This window comes from Telmatherina bonti (assembly GCF_933228915.1).
Source record: "Telmatherina bonti genome assembly, chromosome: 9".
In the NCBI taxonomy this organism is placed as follows: Eukaryota; Metazoa; Chordata; class Actinopteri; order Atheriniformes; family Telmatherinidae; genus Telmatherina; species Telmatherina bonti.
The window spans coordinates 16,759,361-16,783,525 of NC_136627.1; the positions used below are offsets into that span (position 1 = coordinate 16,759,361).

Consider the following 24,165-nt stretch of genomic DNA (forward strand, 5'->3'; position numbering starts at 1 on the left):
CTTATCCGAAGCTTCATATAGTATTGACATAATTTACTGGAAAATATAATTTCAACAACACTTGTGACGTGGAAAGCCATTTAATCTAAAATAAAATAAATACATTGTAACAATGGGAAAAAAGCCCCTGAAAAGAATAAAAGAAAAAAGTTTTTTACACATTGTTGCAACACCTGTGTTTTTCCTATTCTGTCTGAAATGTTTCATTCAGCTCCCATCTCTTTAAGGCCCGCCCTCCTAAAGGTTCACACAGCTCTGATTGGTCAGAAGCGATGTTGTCAAGGCAATTGAGTTTTATGGGGGGTTTTTTTGTTTGTTTTTCTGTTTATTTATTTATTTTTTTTGTGTGTATGTGTTTTTTTTTTTGCTCCAGCATCGTTACTTTGGTTTGTGAAGTGTGGGACTAACCAGTCTTTACCAGTTAATGCACCTGTAATGTAAAAACTAACAGGGTCAGAACGGGTCTGTGGTTAACATAAGCTTATACAAGTAGCAGTAAGTTTAGTTTAAATCCCCATAACATAAAGGTATGTCAGCGTAATGATCCCTTATGGGGTGGAAATATGATGTGTGCGTGCACTTTTCTTTTAGCATGTATTTGCACACATGTTGTGGTTTAATGTGTGCACATGTACTGTATGTGTGAAAGTTCATGCTCCATATGGAAACAATAGCCACAATAGAGCACATCTAAAGTGGGATTAAAGACAGACATGTTTTTATTGTGGGTCTAATGATTTCTTAATGAACCACTTAGATTGTCACAGTATGAAGGGCCAACCAAACAGAGCACCTCCCTCATCTCACATTGAAACAATAACATACTGTTTTTGTGTCTTGCAGTCTGTGTTTCTCTCTGTAACTCAATCTTTCCCATGTAGACAGACACACATAAACAGACATGATAAAGAGGAGTCTGGGTGAGCAGAAGCTTTGTATAAAGGAATATCTATTCAGTGCGGTCCATATCTAAACACACTGGATGCTGACACACCCCTATTTTCACACTGCCAATTACTTTATTCTCTCTACTAGAGACTGGTAGCTTTTAGAAGTACCTTCCTGTGTGGGGTGGTGTGTTGGGTCATGGCCATGGAGAAACTGTGAGATCCTTTAAGCTGTGTCTTCTCCCAAAGAGAAGCCAGGCTTTGGACACACTTGTCTCTGGTGCACAGTGGGATGTTGGATTTACTCTGTTCAAAGGAGAGACCCATTAAAACAGGCAGGTACCAAAAACAGCGAAAAAAAACATCTGGACAGAGATAAGGATGGGTTAAAGAGAGGAAATGTGTTGGGCAAGAGACACAACAAAACATCTGGCCAATAAATATAGATGGGTGACAAATGTGAGGTCATACAGTGATGTAATCAATGCAAAGTGGTTGTAAGTAAACATATTTAAGATTGTATGAATTACTGCCAGAATGATAATCAGACAGGGCATCACATAGTATGCAAATAAAGTGATACCCTTATCACTTTAGTGTCATTTGACTGGTTGTTTCACACAACATTAGCGCAGACAGAGATTCTCCGTTGACTCAGACAGTCAAAATACACATTTTGTTTAACCTACTAGTGGCAAGTAAACTGAGAAAATTAACCTGCCTTAGACAATTATACTGTCAATAAAACTGCACGATTCAATCGGTGATTAAAGGAATTACCTCCAGTATGCAAACTAATCTTTAGCATCAGTTTTACTCATAAAAACCTGCATGCAATGACCAATCCGTTATGCAACTCTGCTGCTTCAGGCGAGACTGTAATCAAAACCCCAAATGAAGTAAATATCATTTGAATGAAGGGTCTTAGATCACCCCATCTACCTAGCTCCACCTCCATAAAATAACTTTAACTTAACTGAAGCTATTCTGCTTTGCTAACAATCTTTGTTGGTTTTTCTTAATTTTCATCCTTTCAACACTTAAAACACAAGTTGTTAATAAAATACGATATTTGTTTCAAGATAAACATATTTCAGAAATATAAAAACAGAAATGTGCATATTAAACATAATAAAGAATTTAAAGCTGCATCCAAATACACAACTAAATGATTTGTTGCTACACTGTGTAAGATTTTTGTAACATTTGTGGCTTTATACACTTGTTTGAACAGAAGATGCAACGTGTTTTGCAGCTGGCTATTTAGGTGCACCTGTAGATGCAGCAGCATGATGTGAATCCACAGATGAGGCTGTCGACTGGTAAGGTTGAAACAGGACTTGGCATACAGGCAGTAGTGGCCCTTCAAAGGGCAGGAAAAGGAAAGCTTGGCCACACATCCTCGATGTGAATCTGTTACACATAGACACAACGGACAATGATAAAGTAAAAACACTCTGCAGATGCTTTCTCTTTGTCTGTTTGTGCATCTCTCCAGCATGTTGACTTGTGTAATCTTGGGGACAATTATAAGTAAATTGCTTCTCTTCACACAGCTGCCTCCTCTGCAGCCCTCCAGGAGAGGGGCAAATATTTCTGCACCACATGAAAATAATGTTCTCTATCAGTCATGATTTAATAAAACGACTTGGGAAGTTTTTTTTTTTTTTTGGTATTTCTTTTAGTTTAACAAAATGAATATAAATGTTCCTTTTATCCAAAATAAATGACGTAACAGTTGTTGCAACTAAAAACAGTGGTGTTGGATTTCTGCCACAATGTTTGCAGAAAAAATCCAAACTAATTGTGTTGCTTTAGGAAAAACTGTCAACGCCCTGATCTACCCCTTTCCAGTCAGGTTCCCTGACTGACCAACTGGGCTTACATCACGACTGCCCATCAGTTTCTGCTCTTGGATGTCAGCTTTTCTTTCTGTCAGAAGTGGGAAGTCTTCAGTCATTATGTGAAACTGGTTACCAAAGCGGAAAGGTAAAGAATCAGACAATGAAACAACAGGATCCCACCCAAGAGAAGCACTAGCAGCTTCCTCAAGATAAACTTTAAACAGCTCCCAGCAGTGAAGTGTGTGTCTGCTGCTATAGCACCAACAGGAAGCACGTGGATACTGTTGATGCACGTGCACCAGGAGACACCTGGTGCACGTGAATTCGTGTCGGTGTTTGGATTAGGCATTCAAGAGCGCTCTTCTGTGTAATCCTTGTCCTGTGAGATGGAGGGTCATCAGTTTATGAGAAGGTCAGCCAGCAGCCTGATGACATGATCCAGCTGGGACCACCTGTGACATCATGAGCTGTAAGCAACTGGGGCCAATCCTCATTTAGACTTGTCAGTGAGGGAGCAAATGTATGGGAGGAGTGGAGCATGTGCTTGTTTTTAACAACAATTTAGTATGTTTACATATTTTGTCTGATTTTATAATTTAGCCAGAGGCCAAAGGAGGGGTTTGTTATTTTTATCTTATTTCCTGTTCATAGTATGTATGTAAATGTGAGGTTGCAGTTTGACTGCTGGCTGCTTTTAGATAAAATGACACGGAGGCCAAAGGCGAAGCGATAAAAACTTCTCAAGTCAATCAAGACATCAACACCCCATTCTAATCTGGTTACCTGTGTGTGTGTGAGAGACAGACAGCGGGCCAGAGTTCGCCTTAATATGTTCCAAAAGAATGAAACATTATATCATGGCTTGCTGCTGCAAACTGCTAAAGTGAATCAAACCCAGAGGAATTAAATGTCTAATTGCATTAGTATGTTTGCACTGACGCTTATTGTTCAATTTGTGGATTTGAACTTGTGCACTTCCTCTTCAGGTGTATATGCTCCTTGCTGCTGAGGGTATTTCTAAATGTATTTACGTTAAATATAAACTTGCTTGTTATTATGTAAATAAAAATATTATAAATATGGAAATATGGAAATTTCTTTTGTATAGAAATGAAAGGAATTGAATAGTGCAGCTAATAGATGCAAAGGGAAAGTTCAATTTAATGGAAGCAAATCACTTAAAAATTAAAAATAAGTTTAAATAATCTGACATGAGTGAAAATAAAACAACATATTTTTTTACAATTGAGAAGAATGACATGAGAAAGTGGATCAGATTAGTGTGAAGCATAAACGATTTTTCATTTCCAAGTTTTGTTTCTTCACATGAACTGCTTGAACCCTTGCTTCTAGTGTGTGTGTCTGCATGCTCATCAAACTGCTTCCATATACTTCTTTAACACATGCTATGTGTGCATTACCTTCATCTGTTTCAGCTTAAAGGTTTGCATTCTGCTCATGTCACTTATTTCTTTCTGGTTGTCATTTTTTCCACATGTCAGCTCAGATCAGTCCACTTCCAGCTGACCTTTCCCCATGCTCTATACCTATCTGCATCAACCTTTCTAATCAACTTGACTACAGTTATACCCAACACTGATTCAATAAGCAGCCACTGTATGATCATCTTTGGTCTAGTTTACACCTTGTTGAACGGATCACCTTGAGGCCCAGGTGTAAATGCACTGAAAACTTTATATAAAAACCACATTTACAGCCCCACCCATGGACCACCTACTTCTTTGACACAGCACCACAGAAATGGCAGTTTTCATTAGGATGCTTTCCTTCTGGTTCAATTTAAAAAAAAAAAATCTGCACATGAGCACACACACACAGGACACACAACTCACACAAAGCCCCTGCTTCTGCTTCTGATTTTTGACTGTTATGTGGTACTCGTATATTAACTCATTGACTGCCAGCCATTGTTATATCACATACCTTTGGCAGCCAATGAGTCAATGACAGTAAATTTCTTGCTTAAAGTCAGTGGGACCTACTGGGACTGATTTAGACTGATCCCTACCCTACAGAACAGGTAGCAGAAATGCTTGAACCCTACTATGAATATGGATATGACAAACATAACATGACAATCTTTGAATCTATAATATTGTCATCCAGGTCAATGATGAAATTTTGCAAAAACAGCAGTCACAAACCAGTGTCCTATTGAATGCCCACAACTGACATGAGGAAATCGCTGAGGGCATCACATATGTCTGGTGAGGTTTGGTTTTTGGACCTGATCCTGCTGTATATATTGATCTGAGTGTAATAAGATGAAGAGGATTGCGCAGATTCTGCAAATAAACTCCAGGAAAATGAGTCAATATTATTTCTCTGTCTTAATAGATAAAGGATCAATGCTTCCAATTGGAACAGTCTTTACTGGCTAAAATCCATTTGTGTAGTTCTCCATGTTCAACTGTTTCGCATGCTGACAAGCAGGGACCTTTTTGTCAACATATTCTGTTCTGCAGATATATATGTTTTCTTTTTCTAAGAATGTGAAAAAAGCAGTGTTGCTGCTAAAGTTGGAAAAATGATCCCAACTTTATTAACAGTAAACATATCAAGCAAACTAAAACATTTCTGCAACAGCAGTTTATACAGCTTGCAGAAATGAAAGGCTCTACAACAGAAGATCACTAGCTGATCTTTTGAGACCTGCTTTGCATCTTTAAACTTATATAATCCATTAAAAAAATTATTTTCTGATCCAACTGCATTGCAAATATTTTACATACTCTAAATGTTTTTCTTGTGTTACTATTTGTGTGTTTCAGCTACATGTGAAAGGCTGGAAGCTGTCACGTATATATAATAGTATCTATGGAGCCTACCCCAGCAATTAGCAGGGTTCGCCTTGGACAGGTCACCAGTCCATTGCAGGGCCAACACAGAGAGACAAACAGCCAATCACACTCACACTCACCTCTGGGGAGAATTTAGCGAGGATTAATTCCCTCAGTTCAACACCGTAACCAGACTGATGCTGTTTTGGGAAGAGTTTCAGACAGTGGCAAATTAAAAAGGTGGTGCAAAACAGATGAAGAGATTCCACAGGAATATCACGTGAACCTCATCACCACCTGAGCTGGTGATACTTAGTGACTGGAAACAGCTCTTGGCACTCAAATAGTCAGGGATAGAGCACACAGAACAAGGTGCCTGACCAGACAGGATAAGAACTGGGAAAAGACCCAATAGTAATACGTAGATATTCAAGAGCTGGGGAGATAATCAGATGTATATGTTCTGGAGACAGGATTTAAATCATAATCAGTGCATGTGTGATTACAATCACACTGCACCCCCCAGAGAAATAAATCAATGTCTACTTGAGGCTTGAATGCTACCACTCAACCATCTCTGACTGCTGCATAAAGCTGCAGTTGTGTGTGTGAAGAACAAAGTGGCATGGAGAGAGGGGAGAAGAAGGGGGATTCATAACACACCATTAATTACAACTAGCCACAGCATCTAACTGTAATCTCGCCTCAGTTCAGCAAGCCAAACAAATTCTCCACTGCTCTGTAGACTGGCCTTGTCCTCTTCATTGATAATTACCAGCCTTTTACTACATTAGTGCATCTGAGTAACACTGCCAATTGTTGACGTTACCTTCTATTAGACACTGCTCTGGGACTGGGATCTGCTGCACCATCTCCTTACAGAATTCTCTGATCTTCTCCATATTGTCTCTTAAATGGACGAACAGTTTGTCGGCCTCCTCCTCCTCTTCTGTCTCTCTTTTTGTCTCTTTGCATTGGCAGTTCTCCGTGTCTTTGTCTCCTGCGTTCAGCGGAGCAGTGACAGGGAGAGACTCTTCCCCTGTCAGTTTCCTCTCAGCAGGTAATACTTCCTGGTTTTCTGAGTGCAGATTAGGCAAAGTACTGCAAAAAGCATTGTCTGGATTTGGCTCTGCTACTTCACCCTCCTCCCCTGTGTCGGAGTTAATGGAGCGGGATCGCACAACATGGAGAGCCAGGCTCTTTGACCTAGGAGAGACCGTAAAATAAAAACAGTGTCTCAGAATCATGAATTAAATTGCTTTTTAAATGTTTTTTTTGTACTTAATATCAAGCTTTGCAATGTATTACTTCAGGGTTTGACTGGACTTTGTAGGAATGTACCACATTACAAAATGTTCTGTTAATTTAGGCATAACCCATATCTATCTATCTATCTATCTATCTATCTATCTATCTATCTATCTATCTATCTATCTATCTATCTATCTATCTATCTATCTATCTATCTATCTATCTATCTATCTATCTATCTATCTATCTATCTATCTATCTATCTATCTACCTATCTAGACATAGGTGGAGGTGTTGACTTTGGAAGTACTTTCCTAACCTTAAGAGTTTAGTCTGTTTAGTTTATCCCACAACTTTCCGGGTCTGTATTTGGGGTCACTGTCCCGTTTAAACACCCCAGTTGTACCAGTCCATCTTACTGAGATTATGGTGATTGCTGGATCTGAACTAACCTGTTGAACCTCATCTCACGTCTCTCCTCCCTGATGGCTTGGTTCAGACTGTAGCGTCGCTGAGGAGCCGGGGAATCGTCCACCTCCTCTTCTTCTACCTCGCCCATATTCTCCTCAAAGCTCTGGATCTTCACCTTCAGTCGCTGCTCTGGCGTTCCTACGGCTCCTCTGCCAGCTGGAAGGGACGTACGAGGAGATGAGCAAGCTTCATCCACTCTGTAAAACGGACACAAACAGAAGGTTAGACAGGGAAGGGGTTTTCTCTCATCCATAGCCATTATGACTGGCTCCATTTCTGTGTCTCTCAAATGCCTCTTTATTTTTCTGCCCGTATTTCTACATCCACACCTTATATTCCACATGTTTGCCGAAAGAGGACTTTCAACTCCCCCTGTTCCTTCAGTTATAAACCACCATGTCTCCCTCAATCTTTCTTCCAGATCACCCCCAGCAAAGTTTTTGGAAGCCTTCAGTCCAGCACACAATGTTCTTATTGTAAGGAGGGCTGTGAGTATTCCTTTCACAGCGCAGCCTGATGAATCTCAGTCAATGTAGTCTTATCAATCTGCAGACATATGTGCACATGTTGGGAATATATTTCTTTTCTTTTGTAAACAGAAAACTTATGAAAAAGGGGACTGGGGGATACAATCGCAAGGAAATAAAAATGTTTTACAGTCTTTTAATGATGTTTAATTATATTAAACATTAAAAACTTTGATTCTAGAAAATGTTTTACACTCTTTTAATGATGTTTAACTGTAGTAAACAGGAAAAACTCTAGATTTCAGTATAACACTATCAGGTTTTAATGTTTAGCTTTGATACATGTGGCCACTCTGACTGATCAGAAACGTTTCAATTCCTGAGAACCTTTCAGTAATATAAATAATCTAACTTTAATACTCCAATAAAATCATTTAGTGATCTCTTATGCAAATTTAAACCTTTCACCTTTAAAACACGAGGTCCCCGCAGGTGACTGAGAGTAGATAGTGCCAAACTTAACTAAAACAGCTATTTTGATCACCAGAACTAAAACCTATTTGATTTGGTTCTATTTGTTTATCACGGTTGGCATTGCAGATATGTTTATGATAAATAATAAATATCTAGAGTTTTGGAGACAACTCAGTTAAAAAACACAGCTAAAAATAGACCCTGTTATTGTGGCGATATACTCATTTCATCCTTTCTATGCAGTTTTCCAGCAGGGGCCTGAAAACAGGCATAGAGCTCAAAGGCGTAAAACATTATAAATAATAGAACATTATAAAACTATGTCAGCAATAGTTTCTTAACTTTTGATTGCTGAACTTGGACACACAAAAACTTATCTGTTTTTCTGGGAACAACATCCCAACCCATAAAAGGAAACTAATAAAAAGTTAGAGCTGCCAGTCATTTAAAATATCTAATTATGATTAAGTATCCTGAGTTAATTTATTAGTCATTACATCTTAATAACTAATTTAGGGCATTTTAGTTGCTTGTTATATATACTCACTTGAGGTTGAATGACTTTAGTTGTTAAGCAATAATTGTGTAATAAAAATAATATAGTGCTATTAAATGTAATCTGCATTACAGTAACAGGTCATTATTTTAATATAAATAAAATGAATACAAATTTAAAACAAATCACTGACCTCAGATTAGGTCTGTTTAAAAATAGTTTTTCTTTGATTCATCATTGTATTGTGCTTGCCACAATTAGATTTGTATAAACAATAAAAGTCACAAGAAAAATGTTTTTTTGTACTTAGTTGAAATCACTTACAGTGAATCCAACCATCAAGACCTAAACCACAGAACAATGGTGACATTGTCCAGTGGAGGCAATGAGAAAGCAAGAAATATTGTGAAAACAGAGATTTAACTTTCTGATTATCTTAACAGCCTCATGTGGAAACAATGAATTTGCCTTTAAGGGATGCATACAGTGTCAAGTTTTATGTGTTCCTCAGTGCCAGCCTAAGTTATCATGCCTTTCCCAACCTGTTGTGAGAGGCTGTTTTGTCCTCTAGTCGTCTTCCCAGCAGTCTGGCAATAGCAGTGAATGAGTTGCTCATCCTGTAGATGTCTTTTCCACTACCTCCCAGTAAAGCTGGGTAACGGTCAGTCAGAGCTCTGATTTCCAGCAGCAGAGTGTGGTGAAAGCTGTGCTCCATGCTGCCCAGAAGGGACACCAGGTAGACCAATGAGCTGTGAGCATGAGCCTGGAGAAAGACAGAGCACATGACAGATCAATAACATTTTACAGTAACGTGACATGTCTAACCTGTGTACACAATGTTATTTAAAATCAAGGACTCAAAAACTTTACATACAAACATACAAGAAGGTTTCAAGTGAAGTCATTCAGATCCTCAAAAAAAAATTTGAAAGATGGACTGATCTGATCCAGGTACATCGAACAGCCACCATGAGCATACTGAGATTACATCCACACCGGACCAACCAAAGTGGTCTTTAAAGACCGAATCATTTCAAGAAAGTGTCCCAAAGAAACCACTGAAAACATTGTAGTATGTTATAGATGGCACTGTCACAATTAGATTGTGACAGTGCCATAATGCAAGACTCATATTAACCCTGTTCAGCAGCATCTGCAGCACAAATACAACACTGTAATCCACCATTATTGTAGCTGTTGGTGAGGATTTCCCACGCAGGTTAAAGGAGACGTGAGGCTTCATGGTCTCATCAGCTCGGGAATGATATGTAAACACAAATATGAAACTAAGGTGTTTTAAGATTTATTTACTTTGGGACCCAGTTTGAAAAATGAGCATTCAGGGGAAAGTTTAAAAAAATAGTAACTATAGAAATGATTGTTTAATAAAAAGCACTTGGAAAGCCATTTGGCTGTAACACTGGCTACTTATCAGGACTGTCAGTCAAAGCTGGTGGCCAATCTTTTAAACATTGTCATATATAGATATACAGGCAAAAATGACACATTTCTTAGGTTTCAGGCACTTTTTTGATCACCACAGTCATATACGATCTTATAATGCCTGTGATTAAAAATAGATTGATTATCCACAAGCTGGATGTCAAAAAGTTGTTTTATTGTTTATAATGTGTTGCCTGATGGTTCTTTCTAATGTTGTGGGCTTCTAAGGTCCTTAAAAATAGGACCGGTTCTGTCTTTAGGAAAGATCTGGAAACAACTACACGTGTTTTGGCGAGGAATAAGTGATTTTCATCCAATTTGATACACATTAGTTTTTCCACCTCCGGGCAGTTACGGGTGGATGGTGATGGGGGGGTATATCTCCTTTTGTTTCTTAATCATGACAAACAATGATGAAAACACATGCAGTTGATTCTAATCAAACTCAGCAAATACAAACTATACTTTTTCCCATTAGACTTTGGAATAACACCCACATTTCATCATTCCCATTTTGCTTTTCTATCCAGAACATAAAAAACACTGCTTACTAGAGACACAACATCATTTCAAACTGTATTTTATTTGGATGGTTCAGGGCCCTATAGTCAAAATAGTTCACTGGATGCAACATGAACTTTAACATGATTTTAAAGATTCTGCAAGGTTTTGTCTTCATCCATGTTATATTACAGCCCATAAACCAGTCAACAAGAAAATCACTGCAGATGAGCAGAGGTGACATGATTCAACTGCAGCTCTCTGCTAGTGTTTCACTATATAGACAAAGACAAATATCTCCATCTGTGGACAAAAACAAAAGCTGGAATTTGCTCTTTTTCACTTTACTTTTTTTTTTTACTTCAGTCTGTGAGCTTGTAAAAAAAACCACACAGCTTAAAAATGGGAACATTAAAGCACGTAAGGAACGTCTCAGACATACTGACTGATTGATGGAGGGACAGACGGTCAAACAGAGCCAAACTCAGCTTTCAGCTTTCAAGCACACCTTGTAATGAGTAGAGAAGAATGCAGTTAGTGCACAGTTCATTTGGCATGTTTCACGAGCACTCTCTGCAGGAAACTAAATTTATATGTTGATCCTAAAACTAGCAGACGAAAGCAGAAGTTGACCTTATACTTTGATGATATGCCAGGAAAATATTTAGGAGCTCAACACACAAATGAATCATGACCTCGCCTGAAGCTCAGACAGGTTTTTACAAAGACTTTACAAACGTGTGCGTTATCCCCACAACACAGTTCTGGCTTTTTTTTTTTTCTTTTTTTTTTAAATTGTCAGTATGAGTTTACATTTTAAGGATCAACTAAAGTACTTCTAAGTTCTGCAACACAAGCATTTTTTTTATATTATACGTACGAGACATTTTACAATAACACAATTAAAAAGTCAGTGCAGTCATATAAAACTTTGCTTGATTATCATGACTCATTATATTTTCATCATATATACACATATATATACACTTAAATAGATTAAGTAAATCATATCAGCAGATATCGTCACATAAAATACACCCGTCCACTTCACTAATAGTATTTATTACTCACTAACTAATCACCAATATTGTGTCTATTGTATAATTTATTTCTTTAATTTACATGTTTATGTAAACAGAGACAAAAGCATAAAAAACTTGCTTCATGAAATCATGTAAATTCCATGCAAACACGCTCGCATCCAAGGCTGATTGGTAAGTCCTTGCACAGGTTAAATTTCTAGAATGGAAAGTTTACTGTATATTTTCTAATATACATATTATGCGTCATATGTCTTGATATATTTGGTTAAACAAAATAGACATTTTTGAAACTTTTAACACTTTTAGAAAATACTGTATTAAAGTTGACATTTTTATGGACATCCTTTTTACACACAGGGTAGCTCAGCAGATGAAAATCCTGCACATTTAAAACAAATATTTAAAAAAAAACCAAAATACTGCTACTGTGTAGTTTATCTCCCTCAATGAGGACATCCACTGATTGAGCGATATTGATGAGTTAAAACTATTTTCCTTATACAAATTAAATATGTGCTGTGTGTATCAGTGACATGTAAAGAAAACTACAATGCCTGAAAAACAGCTTTGGTAATAAACATCTGTACTAGCTTTTTAGCTAGTGAACTGTTTATTTCCCACACGGTTGTGCAAAAGCAAAACAAGACTGTACATTACAAAGCAATACAAAGCACAACGCACCACCATGCTTGCAAAGGAGCAGGAAGAAGAAAAATTCTTATATCTGTACCTTCAAAAAAATAAAAGAAGTAAGATATCAATCATAGATTTTTTTAAATTTTTGGACGGTCCTTAATGGAAAAAAAGAAAATCATTGTCTATCTACATAGCAGCCGCCATTATTCATAAGTCATTCAGTTCATAGATGGATAATTTCCCACATTTTAACTCAGTTTGTGATCATTTCCACAAATAAATTGCACATACACTACACAACTTTAATTAAAAACAACTGTTGCGTCTAATTTTAAATTAAAATGCTTTTTCAGTAGGCTGATAAAGACCAATGATAACTGTATTTCCTGAATTGGGACCTTAATAAGACATTTGAGATTTAAGCACCCTATCATATTCGGTATCCTATTCTTATTCAATTTAATTAGTGAAATTAATATAAAATAATCATTTTGTGATCAAAATAAATTATTGATGGCTGGACTCCCTTCAAAACATTTCAAACAGTACAATAGGTATGGGAAAAAAAACAGAAATGACCACATAGGTGAAGCACCGTGACTGAACAGAGTTAAACAGCACAAAAGAATCATTATTATTATGAAATAGTGCATTTACTGATTTCCTTAAGACTGTTGGACTAAACTTCATCCACAGAGTATTCTCTTCATTTCACTGCTGATATATTCTGATCTAACAAGCAATAAGTCCAGATATATAATATAGACCAACTCCCTTTGGAAGGTGAAGCGAGCCAGGGAAAGAGTTGAGAAATCAAGTGCAAATGCATCCCAGTGTGAAGATGTGTGTGTGAGTGAGTGTGTGTGTGGTGGAGGGGGGGGGCATCATCACAAACCCACAGGAGGCATTCTTCACAGCCATCACCAGGAGGCCTTTGCAGGGGCATTTTCCAGACAACAAGGGTTATTTTCTAAATGGTTCCAATGTGAAGAAAGACAGGACACTGAGGCCTGACAAAGTGTGTGTGTGTGTGTGTGTGTGCGGGTGGGTGTGTGTGTGAGAGAGAGTTTGTGTGTGATCAAATTGGGTTGGCAGGTTTTTTGACAAGAAGATTGAGGAGGAAGCAGGTTTTGGCAGAAACGTTGCCCTGGAATAACAGAAAGGACTTTATTATGTTTTTCAGCTCCACAGTTTCTGTGTGTGTGTGTGTGTTTGCGTATTTATCAATTCCTGTATGTCTGATGATGTGTATGTGTGGAAAGCCAACACTTCATCTAGAGGCAGATATATTTCCCCAGTTAGCAATTTTCCCTAATTGTTGTTAAATTGCCTTAAACGGACCCAAGAGAGAAGAGAAAAAGGAGCCCTCATTGCTCTGATGCTGTCACTTTCACCCATTTACACAAGCAGAGTCAGTTTTTAGCTCCTAATTCAGTATAAATCCCAGAATGAGAGGAATCCTCTGTGACGTAAGCGTACGGTGATCAGTTAAACACACAGGACAAGCCATTAATCCTGAGTGCTTAAACACAAAGTAAGTAGACTTGTTCTCTTCTGAAATGGTTTAAACTGAAGCTTTTTCTTTATTTCTTTTTATAAGATGTAAAAATTCATTTTGCCCTCTGTTTGAACAGATTAACGACCAACATGTCTGACAATCTGCAGAGACATTAAACCTGCAACTAAGAAAACATTCAGTTTAATTCAATTATAAATAAACAAGAGTTCTTAGTATTAGTATCTAAAATATAAAACAAAGTGCAAAGAACAATGACTGAAGCTGAAATTACAGTACTGATGTTAAAATAAATGTCATGATACAATTAGTTATTTGCTTATTCTTATAATTTAAAAACTACAGATGTGCTTGGTATAGATCACTAAAGAAAAAAATGAATATGTTAGTTTCACTCTTCTACTCTTCAGAATCAGTTAGAAGGATTTGTCCAAGTCTTTGCACCATTTCAGCATGGAATAAGATGCAATCAAGATGATATTGTGGGATAAATTGTTTTTCATCAATTAGCAAAGGACTATTATGGGGAGGGAAGGGAGCAAAAAATTTTACTCTGGTACTAAATAGCAGCAGTCTGACTAGCACTTATCTGTGCTGTCTGTCTGATTTGTTGCTTGTGTTGTTCTTACTCTCAGATGTAAGTCGCTTTAGATAAAAACATCTAATAAATGACTGTAGAATAGTATAGAAGAATCAGCCAGTTACAATACCTTCTTGCAGCAGGCATTTTCTTAGGTAATTAATATGCAGCCAAGTGTTTTAGTTGTGGTCTCCAGTCACAGTCAAGTATTGGCTAAAACATCCTTTTTTTTTTAACCAAAGAGAAGTGCTGTCAGTGGCGAAAGAGCGAGCAAGCGTTTAACACATGGGGCACAAATTTTGTCCCCTTCAAAAACAAATTTTGTTTTTCTAAATCTTCCACCAGACATGTAGTTAAATGTAACAGGAGTTGTCACAGTTTATTAGTGGTATTTTGAGCCATCACAAATGTCTTTTTTTTTTATCAAATTAGTGCAAATAAAATAGAACACAGACAAGACTATCACAGCATATAACAAGCTATCCATCCCATACTGTATGCAGCTGATCCAGTAAAATTTCTTATTTTAGAATGAATATAGTTCACTCTTCCCTGTTCCTCACACATCTAAAAAAAAGACCTATCCCGAGGTTAATGGTCCATTAAATTGTGCTACACTTGCTGAAGCTTCAAATACTGTTCCTTCAGCTCTCCCTCCCACCAGGACAGCAGTCTGGCCCATCAGAGCCCACAGTGGAATCGGCATGTTTTTGTTTAGGACAGACACTTTCACGGAACACTGATGTAGGTGTTAGACAGCGGTCAGAAAACCTCCGGATCTGCCCAGCCCGTCCGCTGTGAGACTGTGTTTTTTACTTGGCAGAACAACAGAGAGGCAGTCATATGAGTGTGCAGTTCATTCTTCTCCACTCATTAAAATAATCACTCTTGCCTGTTTAAGTGTGTGTGTGTGTGTGTGTGTGTGTGTGTGTGTGTGTGTGTGTGTGTGTGTGTGTGTGTGTGGGGCGTATGATGGTTGTTTTACTGCATCCAAGGTGTCGGGAAAGCCTTTGCTTATTATACCTATGAGGTCTTTGATTGATCCATACACACACGCAGTCAGATTTCCTCAGACGGCTCAGATGCTCCAGATGTGGACCGACTTGTGCATTTTTACAGGTGTTCAAACTTTTCTAGTCACATTGTGATTTAAATCATGGAATTAATTTCTTTAAATTTTCAACACTGTTTTATCAGGCACATCACAAGTTCTCCTCAAATCCTACACCACATACTTCCTGCCTTTATAGCTGCACTTATAACACAACTACAGTCTTTTAAATTCAGTCATATCTTCCCACAGACACAGTAAGGGGTGATAAAATTGCTAATAATTGCTGCATTAATGTAAATATATCATTTTACCTCACTGATGATGCCTACAGTACCATGGATTTTGGCCACATGACCCAAGAAAGCAGTAGACTGCTGGCCCACCATCCTTAGCACAGGCAGGAAGCTGACAAAAGACGACGGACTGGCCTGTGACACGTCTACAAGAGCCCCGAGCACAGCCTCTGTCAGAGATTTGTCACTCAGGTAGCTGATCAATGTGGGCACATAAGTGCTCAGCATCTGGATGGATGAAAAAAGGTTAAAGCAGAATTAAACAGCAGTATTGTTAGGTCATTTTATCACCATGTAGACAATGCTCGCTAAACAATGTGACCAAAAACAAAGCTTAATGTCTTGAATGACGGTTGAAGGGAACCCTGGAGCGAGATGAGGAGTCTGGTGATGAATAAAAAAAACAAAACAAAAGTTTTACTGTAGGACTGACTGGACAAACTGAGTAAATTCATAATTTCCTCATCACTGGTCACATTGGACTGCACAGTACTGACTAACAATGTCCACAACTGTGTGTTCTCCCTGTGAGTCAGTGGTTCTCAGTAATTATTGTAACAGTAAATGTTTCACAGAGGATTAAATACAAATGAAAGTGTTTCACATCTCTGCTTTTTTTTTTAAAAAATCCTTTCAATACTGCACTGCTTCCAGTAAGTGGAACACAAAACACTCACTAACCACTGTGATGCACATGGCTACAATCAACACACAAAAATTTTGTGAGTGTGAGTGTGAGTGTGTGTGTGTGTGTGTGTGTGTGTGTGTGTGGGGGGGGGGGGGGGGGGGGGGGGGGGGGGTAGATTAGAGTAACTCCAGATGGTTGAACTTTTGTTTCTGATTGAAATTTTGCATTTTTTATGTTCTCTGTATACTTCCACATCCACACCAACTTCGCATCAGCACATGCAGGATGCTAGGAATTACTGTTGGGGATGAAAACCAAACAAACAAACAAAAATAAAACTGTTGCTTACAAGCGGATGTTGCTCTGCAACCATTTGAATGAGTCGGATCAGATGCTGTTGCTCTGGTGATTCCAGCTGTGACATCATTGCAGTAAGGTTGCCCAGGTGATGGTGGATTGTGTCCGGCTGTTTTGGGTATACCGAAGGCAGAACTCGTAACAGCATGTGGTTACCTGCAAGACAGTGGAGGGTAACGATGTTTCCAGTCATATTCTGCACAAACATATATTAAGATAAGTGATGTTACTCACGCTACTGGTCAGTGGGTTTTTATCTATCAGTGTTGGCTTGGTAAGCTGCCTGTAGCTTCCCTATTGGTCAACTTTTTTAAAGAAACAAGCATTAAAAGCCTTTTGCAATGCAACAGTCCTAAATATCTGACAATAAATAGTTGAATCAGCAGGTCATCTTGGCTTTAAAGAGGGCTTTTTAAGTGAGACCTCTAATGTGTGTATTTCACATTCCACTCTCAGTGTAACTCTAAAATTTGTGGGGATAACTCGATCATGTGCTGGACCACAAACTTTAAACATGAAAGTGCAACAACAGTGTGAAGTGTATACAATGCTGATTAACTGCAGCTGGTCTGCAAACAGCATTTTCAAAGGCAGGAATCTACTAATTCCTTGGGAGAAGAGACTGAAATGACAAAAAAGTTCAGTAATATCGGGTTTTACATTTTATTCATGACCATTTTACAGCTCAGTTATCCATACCTAGAATTACAGGACTTTATTTTTTACCATTATGGCAAACAAGAGCCGACTGACACACTGACAGCTGCACATGTTGATAAATATGGGAACCATTACTAACCAGGAATCAGGAAACCTTTTCACTCACAGGGCATCACTAATATGTTTGTTACCCCTTCATTCATTCCTATTTGACTGTTTTTCTTCAGCCATAAAGCTGTGTGCAGCAGGACTCTTTCACTAAACACACTTAGTTTAATGGTATGATTCCTCTAATACTTTATGAAATGACTCTACTTGTTGCTCCATCGCTGTCACAATCCGTCTCTGAATTCACAGTTAACTTAACTATTGTCTGACTAACAAGTTGTGCAGATCTTTCACTGTTGCTTTTCTGTAGTGTACCTGAAACATTACTGTAAATGTTATGCATGCTCACAAAACACATAGAAAACGCCCAGCAATGACATCTCCTAAATAAACCCTTTTCCCCGATTTGTTCATGGTTAAAAAAAATAAAAAAGGCAGACCTATTGCATGATGGGACAATAAGTCATTTGCAAATCAGCACGTAGCCCAGTAAAACCCACACCATTACCCAACAGCCAGAGACTGACATTTAAATCATATTTCAATAATTCACTTTGCTGAACAAAGACTTTTGTTTTCAAATGGCAGGTTGCTTCTTGCTGACGTTTCAGGATTTCATCCAATGATGCTGGTGTTCTTCAAACAAGCTAAAGCACAGAACAGCAGAAACAATGAACAAAACTAGTAAATATATGCTTTCTGAAATAGGGTTAATAGTCTGGCACTTTATTCTAAAACAATGTTTTATTGAATTTACTTCAGCTGTAGTAAGGTGGAACAAATGATGCAGATGAGCAGAACCAGATCTGTTGATGAAATAAAGAGGCACAGTTTTACATGTGGGGAGGGTTTTACATGTTGGTATGTTTGTGAGCTTAGCTTTAATCACACACACAAATCATCGTTAAAAGAGGCCGCTACAGTCTGTTTATGGGATAGCTGTTAATAATCGTAAAGTTGGAAATATGTTAAAAGGCACAAGGAGGTAAGAGTCTGCACAGAAATGGACAGAGAGAGGGTCAGGGCTCTTATACTGTAACCTGACACAAATACACATCTGAGATGGACTAAATTCCTTCAAGGCTGCTGCGTCTGTTACGACCCCCTCCATCCATCCTCACAACCCACTGTAAATCTGCATGCCATGTAAGTTATAGATACTTTTTGAGCCTGAAATTGAGGTTTTTAAAAAAGCTAGAAGCTTGGAAACAGCTGTGGAGCTTACAGATGTTTGTTAGGTGACTCTGCTTTGGACAAAGATGCAAACCCATCATTCATATCTAACAATGTGCATAGTGTGCCGAAAGAAACTTTGACTGAACTCTTGTGCAAGGGAGGTTCCTGTACAAAACAAAACTGCATGGATCAGCATAAGTGATGTCCAAAGGGGACTGGTTTTTGGAGAGCTTTATGACTTGAACATGTTTTCTGTAGCTTCAACCATTCATTTAATGTGTACATGTCCTGAGAGCCATATATCATGCAGCTCAAATAACCTCAGGTGGGTGAGGGAGGGGAGAACCCATCAAATCCAAATGCAAGCGCCAGATGACAAATCTCTCCCTGAAAGCTAATATCGTTGAGATTCTGTGCGTTTTTGTTGGATGAGAGAATCCACCACCCCATACGGACTGAAAAATGCTTTAAAATATTCCAACCCATATGAAACATGGCTGCCAAGCTGCACTGGAAGGCCTCCAGTTACCAGAGCATGAAGAAAAACTTGAGGTTTTCATCGTGCATTCACATGACTCAAACCATTTCATGTGTAAAAAAGATATTATATACCATGATCATAAAGTGTGCACAAAGACAGCAGGACAGCTATCCAGTACCAGTAGTTGCTAAAATGATATCAAGCCTTTCCTTCAAACACAGTGACCATCCTCCCCTTCCACCCACACCATCACATGCCCTGTCTGTTCTGACTTGTTTTAATTATGTATCATCAAACCCAAGCATGCGCGTCATAGCTGAAGCCTTCAGACTATGAAAAGCCTGTCATTTTCTTCCTGCTGAGTCATCACTTAATCATGGGCGGCCGGAGATGCATTTATCATGACTGCATATTTGGTATCTTATAAGTCCGTTAGACTGTTATGTCTCGTTTCTTTCAGTTACATTCATTCATTATCCTAACCACTTCATCCAATGAAGCTGGAGCCTATCCAACAGTCTGGGTCAGGGGGGGAAAAAAAGGGGACCCAATCGCGGAAGCGTTAGCTTGCGGTAACAAAGAGTTTATTTGCAAAAAGGTGGCAAATGGAGTCGGCGGAGCAAGTTGGCAGGCGAGCAGGCAGGAATGGCAGCTGAGGGACTGGAATGGCTGGTTAATAGAAGGGTTTCTGAAACAACAAGGCAAAGTTCTTTCAAACAGCAAGGACAAAGGAAACACACGATCACAGAGACCAGACGTTACCAAGGTAGTGTATGCAACAATCCGGCAGAGAGTAGTGGTCAAACCAGGGTAGATATACTGTGGCCATGAAATGAGATGATTGCCTTCAGCTGTAAGGAAACTGCCAACAAAGGCTCCACCTAAAACAAGACACACCCACGGACCCTCAGACCCATGACAGCACCCCCCCCCTCAACGGGAGCCTCCCCGCGTCCCTTGGGGCAACCGACGATGAAAATCACGGACAAGCCCTGCATCCAAAATCCGAGAACGGGGAACCCAGGAACACTCCTCAGGGCCATAGCCCTCCCAATCCACCAGGTACTGGAGGCAGCGCCCACCTCGGCGGACATCCACAAGGCGCCGGATCGTAAACGCAGGAAGACCATCAATGAGCCGGGGGGGCGGTGGGGGCCTGGAAGGAGGGACCAGAGGACTGATGGATTCTGGCTTCAGTTGGGACACATGAAACACAGGATGGATCTTCATACTAGGTGGCAATTTCAGGGCAACAGCAGAAGGATTGATGACCCTGGCAACAGGAAAAGGCCCAATAAATCTGGGAGACAGCTTCCGTGACTCCGTCAGCAAGGGAACATGACGAGAGGACAACCAAACTTGCTGACCTGGGACATATGCGGGAGCCGGTACCTGACGGCGATCGGCCAACTGCCAATTGCGCTCAGCAGTACGAAGGAGAGCCGCCCTGGTGTCCCTCCAAAGTTGTCGAGAGTGCCTGATGTGATGCTGCACAGAAGGAACAGAAATGTCAGCCTCCTGGTCTGGAAACAGAGGAGGCTGATAACCCAGGGAACACTCAAATGGAGAAAGCCCAGTGGCTGAAGAGGTCAGGGAATTATGAGAGTACTCCACCCAACATAGATGGTCACTCAAGGAGGGATTAGAAGCAGCCACACAGCGGAGTGCAGCCCCCAGGTCCTGGTTGGTCTGCTCTGCCTGGCCATTAGTTTGGGGATGAAAACCTGATGATAGGCTAACAGTGACTCCGAGAGCATGACAAAAGGACCTCCAAACCTGGGACACAAACTGGGGTCCCCTGTCAGACACTATCCAGGGGAATGCCATGAATCCTAAACACATGTTGAAATAGGAGGTCAGCCATTACAGAGGCAGTGGGGAGCTTAGGCAGGGCAATGAAATGTGCAGCTTTGGAAAACCTGTCAATCATGGTAAGTATGACGGTGTTACCTCTGGATGGGGGCAAACCAGTGACAAAATCCAGGGCAATGTGAGACCAAGGTCGGCTGGGCACAGGAAGGGGATTCAACAAGCCCATGGTTGAAGCTTTCCCCCGAGAGCAAACACAGGCAGTCCCTGATGTCCTTATCCATCGTTGGCCACCAGAATATTCTTTTAATGAGAGAAAGGGTCCTAGTAGACCCTGGGTGGCATGCAACTTGAGAACAGTGCCCCCACTGGATCACTGCGAATGGACAGTGGGAGGAACAAACAGTCTGTTTTGGGGACAATTACTCGGAGCAGGACAACATCTCTGTGCCTGTATTACAGTCTGCTCAACCTTCCAGGTGACAGCAGCTACCATGCAAGAGGCAGGAAGAATGTTCTCTGGGCTGGCAGGAGAATCTTCTGGGGAAAACCTAGAAAGGGCATCAGGCTCTGAATTCTTGCTCCCTGGTCTGTAGGTCAAGGTGAAATTATACCTTCCAAAAAACAGAGACCAGCAAGCTTGCTGGGGGTTAAGTCTCTTAGCAGTCTGAAGGTAAGAAGTTTTTATGATCTGTCCAAACCAGAAAAGGAACTTCAGCTCCTTCCAGCCAGTGTCGCCATTCGTCCAACGCCAACTTCACAGCCAGGAGTTCCCTGTTGCCAACGTCATAGTTTCTTTCAGTGGGGCTCAAACAACGGGAAAAGAAAGCGCAGGGGTGAAGTTTGTTGGTGTCAGGGGACCGCTGGGAGAGGACAGCTCCTACCCCTGTATCAGAGGCATCAACCTCCACAATAAACTGGAGAGAAAGGTTAGGCTGGTGCAGAAGTGAACTTGTCTTTTAACCTTTGGAAGGCCTGTTCAGCTGCTTCTGTCCAGAGGAATGGGCTTCTAGGAGAAGTCAGTTGTGTTAGAGGTGCTGCAATCCGACTGAAATCTCGAATGAAGTGCCTGTAGAAGTTTGCAAAACCCAGGAAACGTTGTACCTGCTTGACTGAGGAAGGGGTTGGCCAGTCAACCACTGCCCTAATCTTGTTGGGATCTGCCTTCACCTGCAAAGATGTAGCCCAGAAAAGAGATGGAAGGGACGTGAAACTCACATTTTTTGGCCTTAACATAAAGGCGATTCTCCTGTAGTCTCTGCAGAACCTGTCGCACATGGTCAGTGTGGTCCTGAGGTGACAGAAAAAAAAACCAAAACAAAAAAAAAAACCTCAAGATGTCATCCAAGTAGACAAAAACGAATCTATCCACGAAATCCCTCAGATAATTGATTAAGGGCTGAAAGACAGCGGGAACATTAGTGAGACCAAAACGCATAACAGTACTCAAAATGACCCAAAGGTGTCTTGAATGCCATTTTCCACTCATCTCCTTTCCTGATTTCTCAGGTCCAACTTGGAAAATATAGTTGAACTTTGGAGAGCCTCAAAAGCGGAGTCGATTAGTGGAAGGGGGTACTTGTTTCGGATGGTGATGTTATTAAGGCCCCTATAGTCAATGGACGGAGGGTTTTATCCTTTTTTTTCCTACAAAGAAAAAACCTGCCCCCAAAGGAGATGACGAAGGTCTAATAATGCCAGAAGAGAGGGATTCCTTGATGTAGCCTTCCATGGCCTGTCTCTGGCCTAGACAAGTTATACAGACGGCTGGATGGAAAAGGGGCTCCTGGTAGCAAATCTATAGAACAATCATAAGGACGATGAGGAGGAAGAGACTGTGCTTTACTCTTGCTGAAGACCTCTGCCAAATCATGATATTCAGTAGGAACAGTGGATAAATCAGGTGGGAAGGAGACTTCAGATGGAGTATGATGAGAAGGGATAAGAGCAGACCAAAGACAGGTTTGACGACAATATTTACTCCAGTTGATTATGTTGCCATGGTTCCAATTGACATGTGGGTTATGAAGCCTTAACCAGGGATGTCCCAAGACCAGAGGAGCATCCGGAGAAGGAATTACGTGGAGCTGAATCATTTCCACATGGTTTCCAGATAGAACCAACTTCAGTGGTGAGGTGATACGTGTTACCTCAGCGATAAGACGGCCATCCAAGGCTTTGGCGGTGAGGGGGGTTTCGAGAGGGAGTAAAGAAACCTTCATCTCCATAGCCAGGTTAGCATCAAGGAAACAAGCTTCAGCGCCCAAATCAATGAGAGCTGAAACAGGAAAAGATTGTTGATTAATACAGACGGTGGCGCACAGCTGAGTATTAGCAGGGGCCTTGGATGTGCAAGAAGAGAGGCCCACCAGTGCCCCAATTCTTACTGGTGGGCCTGGTCTTTTGGTTGTACAGGACAGCTCCGGATCAAATGACCAGTCCTTCCACAGTAAAGACACTCCCCCATCCGTAGCCTTCTCTGCCATTCGGTTTGGGTCAGGCGGGTTCGACCAAGTGGCATAGGTTCATCCACAGGAGAGGAGGGAACCAGAGTAGTCCGCATTTCAATTGCAGCTGAAAAACCCGGGGCAGGAAAATACTTGTCTCTAAGACTCTCTCTCAAGCGGTTATCAATACGAATAGCCAGGGAAACAAGTTCATCAAAAGACTGAGGAGTGTCACGGGCAGCGAGCTCATCCTTCACTTTCTCAGTGAAACTATTCAGAAAGAGATCATAAAGAGCGTCATCATTCCAGCTGGATTCTGCTGCCAAAGTATGAAACTCAATGGAATATTCGGCTACGCATAAGTTTCCCTGTCTGAGGCAAAGGAGATTCTTGGCGGCATCTCTACCGCTAACAGAAGAGTTGAAGGTCTTTCTCATCTCTTTGGCAAAGGAATCATATGTAAGGCCTTGAGAGGCAGGTCAGCTCAAGAATGCATCAGCCCAGGTGAGCGCCTTACCATCCAGCAGATTGGTTGCAAAGTGTATCTTAGCAGTGTCACTGGAGTAGGATAGTTTCTTCTGTTCAAAAACAAATGAACACTGAAGTAGGAAGCTGCGACATTTACCTACTTCACCTGAATATCTTTGTGGGTCAGGAATATAAACCTCTCTTACCAGAGATGCAGATGGTTGATCAGGAGAGGAGGGAAGAGCAGGACACTGAGGATTTTCACAAGATGGTA

At 40.3% G+C, this 24,165-nt stretch overlaps 1 protein-coding gene across 1 annotated transcript in view; it reads right to left on the reverse strand.

The window, feature by feature from the left end:
* Window positions 1–24,165, reverse strand: part of veph1 (ventricular zone expressed PH domain-containing 1) — a gene marked incomplete at both ends in the record, with an annotated part of 60,297 nt that overhangs the window by 14,646 nt on the left and 21,486 nt on the right. Inside the window, 7 exons of the mRNA XM_079246816.1 lie at window positions 1,059–1,193; window positions 2,161–2,300; window positions 6,362–6,738; window positions 7,236–7,451; window positions 9,234–9,454; window positions 15,776–15,985; window positions 16,735–16,898. Of these exons, the coding sequence (XP_079102942.1) occupies window positions 1,059–1,193; window positions 2,161–2,300; window positions 6,362–6,738; window positions 7,236–7,451; window positions 9,234–9,454; window positions 15,776–15,985; window positions 16,735–16,898 (1,463 nt within the window). The remainder of the gene's footprint in view (window positions 1–1,058; window positions 1,194–2,160; window positions 2,301–6,361; window positions 6,739–7,235; window positions 7,452–9,233; window positions 9,455–15,775; window positions 15,986–16,734; window positions 16,899–24,165) is intronic.